Below are 16,345 nucleotides of genomic sequence, written 5' to 3' on the forward strand. Positions count from 1 at the left end.
CCAGTGACGGCTTGTACGAATTTAAAGTGATGCCCTTTGGACTTTGTAACGCACCAGCGAAATCCTCATATAAATAATAGTGGATGACCCAGTAACCTGTGTGCTTCAACAATGAAACTTGCGCCACAGCATGATAAATTGATAATATGTTTTAGTAATGTTTAACATGCAGGGAAAGGCTTTATTGTGACAAGGTTGAACATGATCTGGTAACTTAACCGTTTTACTCGTAAGACTTTCATTTTAGGAAAACGAAGAAACCAAAACAATTAATGCTATCTACTTGAGTAAAAAACAATTAACGCTATCTACAGGAGTATCAAAATATCACAAGGCAATTGCTTCGTTCAAATGTAGGAGCAATTTTCAACTGTCATACCTTGATGGGCGACCTTCTAGTTTGAAAGAATGATGGACAATGTATTACGACACCCTAAATGGCAAATGTGCTTGTGTTATTTGAATGACATAGTACTATTCTTCCAGACCTTTTCTGAACACTTAGAAAGATTGACAAGCATCCTAAAATGCATTCAAGAAACCGGACTGGTTTTAAATCCAAAAAAATGTTTGTTTGGAGCAAAAGAAGTTAAGATTTTAGGTCATTTAGTATCGGGTGAAGGTGTAAAACCTGATCCTGATAAAATAAAAGCAGTTCAAGTTTCCCACTCCCCAAAGAACATCCATGACGTCAGAAGCTTTCTTAGGCTTTGTACCTATTGCCAACACTACATCAAGGACTTCTGCCATTGGGCTCAGCGGCTTCAGATTTTACTAAAAGGGGATTCCAAATTTGTTTGGTTGCCTTCGCAAGAGGAGGCTTTTGAAAAGTTAAAAACAGCCCACATTTCCGACTCGGTACTAGCTTTATTTGATGAAACCAATCCCACAGAATTGCACACCGACACTAGCAACTACGGTATCGGTGCCATGTTAGTCCAAAAGCAAAAGAACAAGGAGTCATACCTTATGCATCCAGAATCAGCGATGTTCCCTTCTATTTTTCTGAGGGTATACTCCCAGTAATCCACTACAAACAATATGTGTATGCGATCATATACGTAATATGTCATCATATGAAAATTTTTGAAGCTTGAGGGTCTACGCTATATGCCTAAAAAAATTTGAGAGTATACGGCGTATATGGAGTATACCCTATGGGAACACCACTGTCCAGAACTCTGTCAAAAGCAGGGCAAAAGTATTTGACAACCGTACGAGAGTGCCTTGCCACTGTATGGGATACTATGAAATTCTGCCCTTATCTCTTCGGAAAATCCTTCACAATTATAACTGACCATCATTTATTGTGCTGGTTGGCTAATCTAAAAGATAATTCTGGGAGATTGGCGAGGTAGGCCTTAAGACTTCAAGAATATGACATCTTTATCGTGTACAAGAGTGGAAAGAAACACAATGATGCCGATAGCCTGTAAAGATACCCCATCAAAGACATCTTCAATTTCGAAGACATTACTTCTATCTCCACCTATGTTGATTTTGGCATTGAACAGCGCAAAGATCCTGAGTTGCTCAAATACATCCAATCTTATGCATAGGCTACTACTGTCTTTGAAAGTAGATTTTGAAGTAATCGACAAGATCTTATGCAAGAAAAATTTCGAATCTTCAGGAAAGAGGTGGTTGCCCATTATCATTTGGGACTGGATATCCTGCTACATTTTATGATGCCCCAACAGTTGGCCATTTTGGATTTCTGAAAACCTATAGTAGATTACGAAAACATTTTTATTGGCCGGGACTTAATCGCAGTGTTCGCCGTTATGTAATACATTGTAAAGAACATCAGTTAAGAAAGTCTGTTCCTCAAAAACCAGCAGGAGTATTAATGCCTACTAGTGTTCGCCCAGTGGTTGAAATTCGACCATATTCATAAATGAATATTTGAGAAAACTTGTATGAATTTAATTATTTCCAACATTTTTATTTCTACTCTTACTCATGTTTACTGTGTATCTGAAAACATACAATTTTTATACGGACACACAATACCACAGTAATAATTTATTTCAATTTTGCTTTTTATCAGTTAATCTCAAAATAAATGGATGAAAGGGGATATTTCGGTAATGGGATCGTTTCCGAAATTTTCAAAGTATTTTTTTTACTGAAAGAGGATGCTTAAACACAAAAGTTTTAACCATTTTTTAAATATTTGAAAAAAAATATTCTTTAATAACTTTTTAATCATTGCGCAGGTTGAAATTAATTTTTTTGCATCAAAAGCGATAAAATGCCACTCATTGATGCCATTAGCGCACAGCGCAATTTATGATAATCTGGAAACGCGGTTAAGAGCAAACCGTAAATATTTAGCGCGGCAATGAAGTCGCGCCAAAGTACATCACTTATAATGTCATAAAGACCACGTCTTATTTCCAAAATCAGACATTCAAAAAACTTTTTAAAAAAAACAACTGGTGAGAAAATAAAAGCTTTTTCTGGCTCAATATTTTTTTTTTCGTATTCTATCTATTTCAGTGACTAAAAGTAGTACTTTTGATTGAATGAAACACCCCCATTGAGAAATTGGCGTAGTCGACAAATTGCTGGCTTGAATAATTTTATTTTGGATATCATGTTGCTTTGTGCCAACCCTATGCAAATAAATATTTCCCTACTCTTTGTTTACGTATGCAAAGGAAAAACGAACTCTACTCCTGTCAACATATAACTGTCCATTCAAAAACACTGGGTGTCGTAATAATAGTACAATTTTTTAAAAAGATCGACTTGGTGATTTGTTTATGGTTAAGGACAGTGCATAACTGATTTTACACTTTCCAACATTTTTGACCCTCCCCCCCCCCTTTGTCACAATGTTTTGCACTTCACTACACAGGGTTCATACCCTTTAGGCAGAAAAAATTCAAGCACTTTTCAAGTACTTTTCAAGGTAAAAAATTTTGTTTTCAAGGCAATATCAGAAATTTGTACTAAAAATATTGTATGCAGATTTTATTTACTACAAACACATAGAAATAAGGCAATAATACAAAAAAGTATAGGAAAACAAAATTGCTTTTTTTACAACGAGAGACACTTTGATGAAAGATCTACTGTGTCGAATGTTTTTCTGAAAATGTTTGAAAAGTTTGGTCATAAAGAGAAGCAGATACCAAGAGGTTTAATTTTGAGGTTTTTCAAAGGTTGCAGCAGTCAGAGGTTTGTATATTTTATAGAATCAGCAAATTAATACTTAAAAAAAACCTTTCATAAGTGCTTTTAACTTTCATAGGAAGAAACTAAAGTACCCAAGTTCAATGGCATTGCCAGAGAGGAGTTTTTGAAGTCATTCCCCCCCCCCCCCCTGGTTTCAACATTTATTAACAATAGCTATAGAGTGGTTTATTACAATATAAGGGCGGTTAGGACAAAAACACTACCCAGAAAGTTATTTCAGTTTGCACTATTAAGTTCTAAAAATATTAGGTTTGCAAATCATTTATAAGTATGCAAATCAATTATTTGTATGTATGTATTATTAGCTGTTTAGCCAATAAGGCATTTCAACTGTTCTCGAGTAAATTTAAAAATTAGGAAGTAAGAAAAGTTTATGAAAGTCCACAGTCCAGTCTCTACACCTCAAAATATACAAAAGCAGCTTAAACAATGATAAATACTCTAAATGCAAACTTGAGCTTATTCAGCTTGCATTGATTAACTTGCAATAGTCAATAAATGTGCAAGTTCAGATTTATAGAGCCATATTTCGAAATTGAAAAGATTCACAAGAAGTTGACATATGTTATGACAAAAGTAGTTTTATTTCGGGAACAAATGGGTTATTGTTGAAATTAGAATTTAAATTTAGAAAGGCAATAATATTCAGGTGTGATTGTGATTTGTGAGTTCATAAAAAATTACCTGAAAGTTTCAAAGAGCAAAATGGGACGAAGGGGGGGGGGGGGGGGGGAATAATTTTTAAAACTAAGATCCCTATTACTTGAATATACATATGTACAACAATAACTTTTGCTATGCATACAATTCATAAAATAGTTTATTAAGTCAAAATATTTTGCATAGAAATACCATGCCCAGTTCCTGTTGATAACCAGCAACAGGAACTGGGACTAGCTAGGCTGGTCCTGGTCAATTTATTAGATCCAAATGAAGATGAATGACCCTCCTTTAGCTATCTACCCCTTTGCTGATTAAAGCCTCTTTCAGTAAGCTGCTCCAAGTACCTTAATAAAGTAGTAATTTTGAACATTTGAGGAAAAGGGGAAAATTGGAGATATAGGGAGGTAAAAGCATAAAAACGAACACTACTGGATTTCAAGTAAATAATCATAATACAACCACCCCTGTTATACACCTTATTTATTTTAGCAGACATAAAAAAATGATGTACTTATAAATAAAATTCAACTTAATAAAATTATATAAATCAGCTTTATATTTAAAATACAAACTTTAAGTTAATTTGTTAGGTGCTCAACTGCTGAAATATAATTTTTTTTTCAAAAAATCTGTTATGACCAAAAATTAGGTAAAGATAATCAAATTCAAAATTGCAAAAATAAATAAGCAAATAATTAAACAAGACCAAGGTAATAAATTCTTTAACTCTTTAGTTAATAAAATAAAAAATAAAATAAGCTAATCTGATGTAGCAGTGTCAAAATAACTACTAATTGCCAAAAATATAAAAATATTTACAAAATGCAAAAGGATTGAAATCTCAAACAAGGGAAGCAAATTTTCGCGAATTAAATTTAATGTTGTCATGTTTCCCATAAAATAAACTTATATTTTACTAAAATTAAACATAAAATATACTAATCTAAGGTAGCAAATATGAAAATAACATCCCATTAGAGAATATATTTAAATATTTGCAAGATGCAAAAAGATTGAAATTTCAAACACGAGAAGCAATTTTTCGTGAAGTCTGAGTTCGTTCGACGTGGCATGTTTCCCATGAAATAAATTTATTTGTTTTTTATTAAAATTAAACAAAAAATATACTAATCTAAGGTAGCATATGCGAAAATAACATTTGATTAGCCAAAATATTTAAATATTTGCAGGATGCAAAAAGATTGAAACTTCAAACACAAGAGCAATTTTCCGCGAAACCCGAGTAAGTTCAATGTTGTCATGGTTTCCAAATTAATTTCTTTGTTAATTGATGAAATTAAACAAAAAATAAACTAATCTAAGGTACCACATGTCAAAATATCTTTTGGTTGTAAAAAACATCAAAATATTTACAAGATGCAAAAGGATTAAAATCCCAAACACGGAAGCAATTTTTCGCGATGTTGCATACTGAACACATGTTCAGAAAATTGCATTGGTGAAATACTTTTTTAAAACTTTTAAGCACAATTCGTTGATTTTTGAGAGAATTTAAGCACTAAGAAACTTTTTCAAGGTTTTCAAGCACTTGAAAATGAACTTTTTTTTTCAAGCACTTTTCAAGGTTTTTCAAGGGCGTACGAACCCTGCTACAGAGGCGTAGCTAGACCCGACTTTCGGGGGGGGGGGTTTCTTCTTTTCTATATATATATATATATATATATATATATATATATATATATATATATATATATACATACGTATGTATATATATGTAAATTTTTTTAGTATTAAAAAAATAAGAGGGAGGTGAATCTTACATACGTTGGAATGGGGTGTCCCAATTCCGATACTTGTGTCAAAGAAAACAAAAGCAAAGAATTTTTTATTTTTTTAATATTGTGGAAAATTCAACTTTTTTTTCTTTTCCCTATATTTAATTTAAAGTGAAATTTTCTAGCAACGTCTTGTCAAAACCAGTCTATCCAAATCAGGGGGAAATCAAATATCTGATGAGCGTGTTTTGTTCATTTCAGTGTGACTGCTTAATTTAGAGGCTAACACACATCTACAAAAGCTGGCATCCCTTAAAGCTAATAGATACTTCCGTTTCCGCCTGTAAACTGGATGTTTGACTTTCAATCTCATCGGTGGTCAGACTATAAAGACTATTTTTACTAACTTGGTTTACACTAGAAGTATGAAACAAAATAAAAAAAGACTTCGTGAATTATAACCAGCAAAAAATGAAATTGCTTTTCATATTGTTATATTTATATGTTGCTTTTTATGCATTTACATTTATGCTAATTCTCCATCAGTTCTCCTTTCAAGTCTTTATTTTTAATTTTATTAGCTGCTTTAGAATTTACATAAATATCTTTTTGAGCGAGCAACAGCAATTTCGGGTATTATAAACAGAAGTCTTTTTTATTTTCTACTTTTTAATCCGAACCAAGCTAATAGAAATAATCTAGATTCATTTCGTTTTTAAACATTTTATTCATGTAATGCTATGCAGTTTTTCTTTTGAATTAAAATCAAATTACCTTCAGAAGGGTCCGATGGGACTAATGCTGCTTTGCAGACTGTACTTTGATTTTTTCACACGACGTTAACTTTCTCTTTTTACAGCAATCTTTTTCGTCATTTTAATTTTTTTTCTTTGGATTGAAAAAAGCTTGTTATCGGGTTTTCTCGCTTCATTATGCAACAACTTTCACTTAGAATGTACTATTTTAAACAGACTGTACGTTTCCAAAAGAAAACGCAGTAAATACTGGCTGAAAAATCAATGTGATTGCAATGGACACTCTGGTTAGCAATGGTCGTTTTCACTTTGACCTATGACACACACGAGACCAGACCAACAAAAACCTCTATCGTCTCGAATTCCGGTTATGCTATCATTTTCGGATTCGAAGCCCAATGATCTTTAACCCCTTGAGGACCAGCGCATGGAAAACGAAGCGCAGCTACGGGACCGAACGTTTCGAAATGGAACGCCGCCATCGGCCCGAGCATTTACAGCAGTTAAGCCTAACTGAACAAAAATATTCATATAAAATCAGCATTTCAAAATAATGACTTGAAATTTTAAATTTGCTTAAACAATGTACTACTGATTACTAATTATTAATATAAAGACTATTACATTATTAGAAGGGAGTGAAATAAGTAGAATACTAAAACTTTAACTATGTGCACAAAGTTAAATAATATGTGCACAAAAACAAAGTTAGAGTTAGACATCGTGAGTGTGCAATCAAAGAAAAAGAAATGTAGCAAAAAAATATGTTCCTTATGTAATTTTAATTAAAACAACTTAGGTCAACGAATTTAAACTAGTTAAATTCCCACGCAACAAGTCTCAAAATTGCTTCCTAATTCTCTCGAAAACATTCCCTTTCATTCACTTCTCTAACCATTTTTATTGCAATGTTCCAGTCTCCAAATAAAAAAGAATAAATAAAGAAGAACAATATCAGAAAGGATTCAAAAATAATCATAAACTTCAGTGCCGCTTGAAATCCTTCCTGTACTCTCATCGAATGGGGAATCCCAAAAGTCTGGAACACATACGCAAAAATATTTTAACCTTCCTCCCCTCCCCCATAATTTATTCAGCTAGATGTATATCTCTTTCAATTACTCGTCACAAAAAAAGAGAAGCAAAGATATAAACAAGAGCAATTGAGACCTCATAAATCGTATGCGCAGAGCTGTGATTCACTGTTGTTTACATAAAAAAAAATCTATCCCATTGAGAGGTCCAAATAAGAAACTAAAGCGTGTACATGAAGGTCAAATACCATGTGACTCGAATATGATCAAAGTTATAGCCATTTAGCGCCATCTATTATCGTTTAAATATTCAATTCAATTGTTCCATTTCGAGAAAGCGGATATGTGACGCTGGGACGTCAGCGTCGATCAGAGCGCGTAGCGGATATGTGCCGCTGGGCTGATAAGAGAGGAATTGTTGTGTAGCGTCCGCGTGACGTTGGGTGCGAACGGGTTAAAGCAGCAAACAAAAACATTTTCTTCAACTCAGAAACAGAGGAATTGTCTCCAAGAGCTGAGGAGGTAGTAGAAATAAGTTAGAAATGCGTTCCACGAATAGGCTTTCCAGGAAGATTAACCAAAGGACAGTCGTTTCGCACTTTCTTGGAAGAAGAGTAAAGGGGTGAAATTCACAGGTTTGACATATGAAAGATGAACATTTCAAGTTCATGGTTAAAGGTCCTCCAAGTTAAAAGCAATTTCGTTTTTATCTGGATTAGTACTGTTCTTTGGTTGCTCTCTTTCTTAAAATTGCGATTCCTTAGAAAACCGAAATGATAGGAGTGAAAAGAAAGTATGAGTTTTTTTCAAATGATGAAAAAAGGAAAATCGTAGAATACTGGCCAAGTTAGATTTGCTGCAATTGCTAACCTGAAGAGGATAAATAATGAATCCAAAAAAAATCAGGGACCAAAAAGCAATAAAAGACTTTCTTGAAAAAGATACGCTTAAAGTTTCTTTTACTGTCAAAATAATTCCTTAAACTCGCAATAAAGTACTCAATAATGTAATAATGGAATAAATACCTAACAAAACTAATAAAGAGCCCATATTGTCTTTAGTATCGATTTCAAATTTTTACCATCATTTTTCAAATTTCTATAAAAAGTTTCTTAAGCCCCCGTATTTCAAAACTCTTTATCTCGATTTTTTTCTTTAATGTGAAATTCGAAATATACAGATTCGACTGGATGCAATATTCCCACTGCGCGGCTCATTCAATTAAATATATTTAACAATTTGCAGAATCTATGACAAAAAAAGGCTGCATATACATACGTGGATTTAACAAATCAATCTCATTTCTAAAGCGAAGTGTCAAATTTCACTCAATTATCAAAAAATTGTCGCAGCAGAGGGAGACGTCTTTATGCTTGAGGGTCACACATGGAGCAGATTTTCAATGGCATTGGGGGGGGGGGGGGAGCGAAGCGAATTTTTGACCTTTGTTACTCAGAAAAAAGTCGTTTTGATTTTTTTTTCTTTTTCTTTCTTTCTCTTCCCTCTTCTTTTTCTCTCTTTTTTTTGAGACTAACGTTTCGGGGGGGGGGGGGGGGGGGGGGGGTTGTCCCCAAACCCCCCCCCTTATCTACGCCCCTGCTTCACTATACCCCCTCTTCCCAATTGTCACATGTCACGCTGTTTTTCATAAACGTTCCTATTAAAAAAAGGCTTGTTGTCACGTTCTCCCCATTGCATGCTCCTCTTGTCATGTCTTTCCTCTCCCTTGTCACAATCTGTTACTATTTCGTGAACCCCATCTTAAAGCGGGACTTCATTCATGGACAGCCTTTTTTTTGTGGCAATCGTATGCAAATATACATTTCCTTACTTTGTTTTCGTATGCAAAGTAAAAACATTTTTCGAGCTGCAATTGGTGCCAAAAATTTGACGCCAATAGATGAAGAGCGCCCGCCAATTTAACAATTATCAAAATCTTCCCGAATGAAATGATCCTGTAAAACTGAGATTATAATTAAAACTGTTGCATGAACAATGCTTCTTTTAATAAGTTTAATATTATTGAGTAAGTTGCTTGACCTCTGCTGTTAGAATTATTAAATTCCAAACAGTCAAATGAACGAATCCTACTTGCTAAATTAAAAATTGTCCATTAAAAAACAGTGGATGTCGCAATAATAGTGTAATTTTTTTAAAAATCGTGTTTGTGATTTCATTACGGTTTAGGGGAAAACTGACAAATGCACTTTTCAAAATTTTTGATCTCTCTCCCCTTTGTCACAAAGTTTCACACTTCACCATAACCCCTCTCCTCTTTGCCACACATCACACTGTTTTTCATAAACGTTCTTATCAAAAAAAAAAAAAAAGAGCTTGATGTCCCATTCTCCCCAATGTATGTTTCTCTTGTCATTTATTTCCTTCGCCTTGCCATGAACGGTTACAATTTAATGAACCCCATCTTAAAGAGGGACTTCATTCATAGTCAGTTCCTTGCAAATATACATTTCTGTACTCGTTTTATAAAGAATGCAAAAGAAAAATATTTCTCGCCTTGGAATTGGTGCCAAAATGGATAAAGTTCACCAATTTCACAATTACGGGAGTCATTCTGAATGAAATGATGCCGCAAATTTCCCTTAATATGTAAAACTTCTGGACAAACAATATTTTTTGTAAAAGTAGGCATGATCTTGCTGTTAAATATAAAATTTTCAACAGTCAAATGAATGAACTCTACTCACGGCAACATATAATTGTCCATGCAAAAGCACTGCACGTCGTAATAATACGCCAATTTTATTAAAAGTTTCACCATGAGATCTGTTTGTGGTGATAGCAAATGCAGGAATTATTGAGAGCTGGAGCTGAAAGTCGTCTCTCACTCCATAAAATAATTCATTTAAATATTAAAATCGCGAAAACATAATCAAAATGAAAATATTTTAAATGCCCATAGTTACCCAAAAAGCCTCAATAATAAAAACAAATGCAAGTATTATTTTATTTCTTTTTGCTCAAGCGAGAACTGGCAACACCACAATATTATCCTGCAATTTCTTCACGCTAACTATGTCGCGTGAAAAAGCAAATAAAAATGAATTGTCACCAATTTTTGATTGCTTCTTGCGCTTTTTTTAGTGCTTCTAGCGGGTTGGCGTTTTCGCTCGGTAAACCGGGTAGAACCGTGTTTCAAAGTATTTTTCACGAATTTTCCAACCATACCAAGCTTGAAGCATTAAAATGCATTTTTCATGTAGAAAAAGTGGCTTAAAAAATTAATTAAAACTAAATGTTTTACGCTTCCAACAATGAATTTCAACAATGGAAAAGAGATAAAATTAAAACTTTTGAGTTTTGCCAACTAAAAAACGCTTATAACTTTTTTTCTAGTGGATTTAGGTTATTGGACCTTGGGTGCCCTGACAATTTTTTTGTTAGGAGTATTTTTTAAAAACCTTTCCAGCCATATCAAATTCGAAAAAATTGGACCATCCGTTCGCCTAGAAAGAGCCATTTAGGACGAAAATGCATTTTTTATTAATATCTCCGTTAATTAGCGTTTGATTTAAAAAAATTTTATTGATGACACTAAAACTTGGCAATAGCTACCGAACAAAAAAAGAATGAAGGGAATCAGTTCACAAACAGAAGAGGAATCGGTACCGAAAGAAAACAGCTTACCTATTAATATATAAAGATTCCCCCAACTAAGGCACCTTTTTCATCGTGCTGGTATGAATCTGCTCGGACAGTTCCCCAAATCAAGAGACGGTAACAAGTGGATTATTGTGTGTACTGACTATTGTACTTGCATTAACAAGAGCTCTACCATCTGCTGAAGTCACGAGGTTTGTGGTCAAAGAAACTGTTTTAAAGCATGGTGCCGAGAATGATCATTACTGATAGAGGACAAGTCTTCCAGCTAATTTCCGAAATTAACAGATACTGCAATGTGGATCATCTTTGGGAGCAAGTCCAATCATTGGCTTTTCAAAAACTGACCTAAAGACAACAAGTCACGTGATTCAACAACAACGAATGGTTGGCACGTTGTGTGTGAAAGAAACCAGCTTTATTCCAATGCTTTGCTTTAAAATCCATCATGTGACTTCGGGTCTTGTTTTCATGAATAAAAGTCTTCACTTCCTCCATTTTAACTCTTCTCAATGGTTGAGCCACTCTGTAATGCTCCACACTTTTTGTGCACCAAATTCAAAAAAAGAAGTTCCTGTGCACCACCCTGTATACCACCTCCATTTTTTATAATGAATATAAGTGTAAAATAATGCACTGCCAAATTTAGCATGGCTGTGTTAACATGTTAAAATATTTTGTTGCTTTGCTACAATAAGTGGTGATGGGGGGGGGGCACCAAATAAATTTTGTGCCTAGTATCTTCCAAAATCATAGTCGGGCCCTGGCCTTCAACAACTATTTTTTCTTGAAAGAGGTCAACCTTTAAGGCGTAAAAATACATGAGTAAGTAACCAAAAAACTTGATAAAAATAAAAATGTGGAACTATCTCACAAAATGTTTAAAAATAATAATAATAATAATAATAATAACATACTGAGTGACTTTTTCAAGCTCCTTTTGAACTGAATGTTTGGAGTCTGCCAAATCATCCATCTGCTTCTTTACATCTCTCATCGTACTGACAAGATCTTTCTTTTTTTCACTAACTACCTGTAGCTCATGCTCTGCTTCCTTGCTGTTGAATAAACAGTCATTAATAAATACATTTATCAAACGGAGTACATACTTATTTGTCACAGATAAAAAAGGAGTTTGAATTTTTTTGTGGAGTGTTTCAAAGCTTACACTAAAAGATATTTTAAGATAAAATTTAGAAAAACCTCCTAAATACATCACAGTAGAAAACTGCAAAACTAAATAGTTTTGAGCAAAAAACTTGCCCCAATACTCTATCGGCTCTTACTGCATTAGTAAATTACAAACAATTTGAAAAAAATGAGCAATTCCATTCATTGTTTAGTTCCACACCAATTATCTTAAACTTTTTTAAAGCTATTTCTGCATCACTAATTTTCAAGAATAAATGAAATTACCTCACACATTCTATGCAGCCATCACATTTGATTATGAAACAAAAATAACATCTGATAATAGTGTTGGCATTTTCAGTGTTGTTGAGGATTTAAAGTTATTGAAACAATAAATAAATATAATAGTGTCCCAAATACAACAGAAGAAGTAAGGCTATCCTCTAAAAACTAAACTCTTCTATGCAAAAAAAAAACTATGAAAACATGGGTAAACATCACAAATCATTACTTTTGCATACAAAATACACTGGCTATCCCAAACACTTGAAAGATTAAGATAAATAAATTTCTTTGTGCTGAACAGTAAAGTAAGAAAAACAACAGTTAAAAAAAGCACAAATTTGCCAATTACAGCAGACACGTGTTTCGGCGTTACTGGGAACGCCTTTTTCAATGCAAAAACTAATGAGCTTATGGATGAAAAGACATCCGACAAAAGCCAAGAGCAGATAAGCATGCAGCTTAAACATGTTCTTCTTACTTTACTTGAAAGATTGCATCATCGCATGAACTTGCAGATGAATTGAAGGTTTTTCAGCTGGAGCAAAAGACAACAGTATCTTTAGCAGTTTTAAATGGTTTGCATGAAGAACGATGGTTGATACATCAGGCTATCTTTCCTTGGTAAACTGAACAAAGTCGCTATTTTCATTCAAGGAAAAGTTGCCTCATTCAAAGTGAGAGACAAAATAACACAGCAAAAAGTAAGTTGAATTTTTGTATTATCAGACTAAAAGCGAGCAGCATACAATATTTTGCTCTCTTAAAAGGGAATTTTTGCAGCCCATCTCTATTTATAGTTGCACTGTGCAACTATTTCGTGGTACTCAAAAAAGTGTTACAGGCCATTCGAGAAGCTTTACATAAGTTTGTAGGAATACTTCCCGCTCACTCATAACAACTTTGAATCAACAGTACAAAACTCATTAGTAAATGACTGTTTATGCCAGAGTATGAATCTAAATCATTAATTGAACAACGATTTTATCCGATTTAAAAAAACTCGTTTGACTATGTTTCACTCAGTGAATTTTGGGTTGATGTTGAAAAATTATGCTAGTATCGGCGAAGAAAGCTCAAAACTTTATATCGAAAACAGTTTTGGGTCATAACTCATCAATGCACTAAAACTTTCCAGGCTATGTGTACAAGTCTGCATGAAACACAAATTCAGTTAGCAATAACAAAAGAATTTCCAAATTACTGCATTCGGAATTATATAAATAGCACCATATGAAACATGTGAGTCACAAAAAATAGTACTATGTTTTAGAAAAGTGAGAACCATGATTTTTACATTTTTGGTGCAGGATGTAGCAAGGAGCTGAATTTGACATATATTGGCATTCCTTCTTCCTACCCCTTCCCATTCATGGTTCAAAGCCATACTTTTCCAACTTTTCAATGTTTTCAAGCACTAGAAAATGAGATTTAGTTTTTTCAGTAATTTTCTTTTCTTTCTTTCTTCTTTTTTTTGGGGGGGGGGGGACGATTCAAGCTAATTTCCGGGAGTTAGGGCCCCAAGCAAAGCTATAGCTTGCTTAGCTTGTGCGTAAATCCAGCCCTGTATGAACTGCATATATTTTCAGTTTGTATCACGTTTTACGTCTATGGTTTACAATCTTTTTAAGTAAGGACAAGTTTTATCTTATTTGCCTCACATTTTAAGTGCTTTTCGGATTATCCGCAATATCTGTGCCACTCAATTCTGTGGATAATCGAGAGTATACTGTATGTTACATTCAAACTACTCCAAGCTATCAATGTAACGCCCTGGTAGAAATAACATGGATTCCACCATTAATACATAAATAATAAAAACTTAAAGGTACAGATAAAAAATGAAAAAATAATAAGATTTTGTTACCAAGTCAAAACTTTGTGAAGTAAAACATAGTCAGCAATATTTCAGTATAAAGCTCAAACTATCACACAAACAATATAAAATTTCAACTTTATAATGGCTTATGAATCAAACTATCTGATAGGTAGCTTAAATTTTCTAATTCATATAGCTGCTCATAGGTTTCAATTAAAAATTGATTACCGTTTCAAATGTAAAATCGAATTTTCAATGATAAATGTTTGGTTTTCTAATCTTAAATACTGAATAGCTTGATTTTTGGGCTCTTCAAGTTTATCTTTTTCACTTTCAAAGATCTTGGCTTCGTTCACCTAAAAAAAAAACAAGAGTAACTGTTAGCGTAAATGGTTTTTAAACGTTTGGCAATAAGTTGATTAAATTCAAAACTCAAAAGATGAGAAACATTTTGAAAACATCTTTCACAAGACCAAAAAAAAGAAATTTTGAATTTAAATTATGTTTTTCGCAATCACCAGTTGCGACAGGGCCCTACTCATTGCGGGCTATTGCTTCTAGAAACAGCTCCTGTCCTCCCAAATTTGCCCCTCCTCCTGGGTGGTTACGTGTGTATAGCTGTGTATCAGTGTGCAGGCGTGTGTGTATGTGTAGGCACGTGCGTTCATGTGTAGGCTTGTGTGTGTGCATAGACCTGTGTGCATGCACGTAGGCGTGTGTATGTGTGTAAAGGCTTCTGTGTATGAGCATGTGTATGTGTATGAGTGCCCTTGTGTGTAGGACATGGGCGCCATCGACCGGGAGAAACGGATTCCAGGAGGCAGTGCTCGGAGCCGCGCCTGTAGAGGCCGGTGGTGCTGGTGTGCCCGGTCCAAGCTGAAAAAGGAACCAAATGCCAAGGACCGTGATACGAAAGCAAATATGCAATCGTGATTGCTCAAAAAAAAAAAAAAAAACCCTACTAATGTTATTCTTTACTCCTATTGACTAAATTGAAATATACAGTACCAGCAAAAAAAAACTCTTTACATTTAGTTGGCAATTAAAAACTTTACATGCAAACTTCTTGTCATGATTTTATTTGGCATGCTCAATACTTTCTTGGCCGAAAGCGGAATATTCGGCCAGATTGCGACCGAATATTTGGTATTTGGCCTATTCACAAGAGAGTATGCCAAGTAAAATCATGACAAGAAAAAGTTATGTAAAGTTTTTAATTGCCAACCAAATGTAAAGATTTTTTTTTTGAAAGCACTGTACAAACTATGTAAAATTTATTTTTATATTTTTGTGAAAGTACTTTCAAAAATGCAAGTTTTATTTTAAAGTTTTTGGCTCATATAGCACACAGAGTTTTCCACAAACTGTTACTAAACTTTTAGAATATTTGACAGCATACAAGAGAAACATAATAAAATTTGAAATTAAAATATTAAAAATTTGTTTAAATATGAAGGTTTAAAGCAGTTGAATTTTTGCTGCATGTGCGCGAAAGATATCAATTTATAACCTTCATAATCCCAAGCCCAGATAGATCGTACAACTCCTCATAAAATTTAAGCTCGATATCTAAAAAATTCAAAAATTTATCAGCGATCTAATGAGCCGAATTTCAATAATTCTTTGATAGGCGGCAACTCGCGAGGAATCGTTCGCAAACTGGTAACACTTGCCTGCCGTCATTCAAGATAAAAACAGATTATTTGCGAACAACCCCTCACGAGTCCTCGCCTATCAAAGAATTATTGAAATTCGGCTCATTAGATAAATGATAACTTTTCGAATTTTTAAGATATCAAGCTGGAATTTTATCACGAGGTGTAGGATCAACCTGAGCTTTAGATTATGAAGGTTATAAATTGCTATCCTTGTCGCATGCGCAGTGAAAATTCAATTGCTTTAAACATTCATATTTCATCAAATTTTCAGTATTTTAACTTTAAATTTTATTATTATGTTTCTCTTGTATGTTGTCAATTAATATGAAAGTTTGATAACGTTTGACAGAAAACTCTGTGTGTTATGAGCCAAAAACCTTTTTAAAAAATCGTATTTTTGAAAGAGATGCACATATTTCTGTGGGTATAAGAGATATACTTACAT

The 16,345-nt window shown here is 33.8% G+C and overlaps 1 protein-coding gene across 1 annotated transcript in view; it reads right to left on the bottom strand.

The window, feature by feature from the left end:
• LOC129220849 (structural maintenance of chromosomes protein 4-like) overlaps positions 1 to 16,345 on the bottom strand; it is a 135,482-nt gene that overhangs the window by 94,818 nt on the left and 24,319 nt on the right. The window contains exons 6-7 of the mRNA XM_054855280.1: positions 14,471 to 14,598; positions 11,928 to 12,068 (exon numbers count right to left, since the gene is read on the bottom strand). Of these exons, the coding sequence (XP_054711255.1) occupies positions 11,928 to 12,068; positions 14,471 to 14,598 (269 nt within the window). The remainder of the gene's footprint in view (positions 1 to 11,927; positions 12,069 to 14,470; positions 14,599 to 16,345) is intronic.

Source organism: Uloborus diversus, chromosome 4 (assembly GCF_026930045.1).
Source record: "Uloborus diversus isolate 005 chromosome 4, Udiv.v.3.1, whole genome shotgun sequence".
In the NCBI taxonomy this organism is placed as follows: Eukaryota; Metazoa; Arthropoda; class Arachnida; order Araneae; family Uloboridae; genus Uloborus; species Uloborus diversus.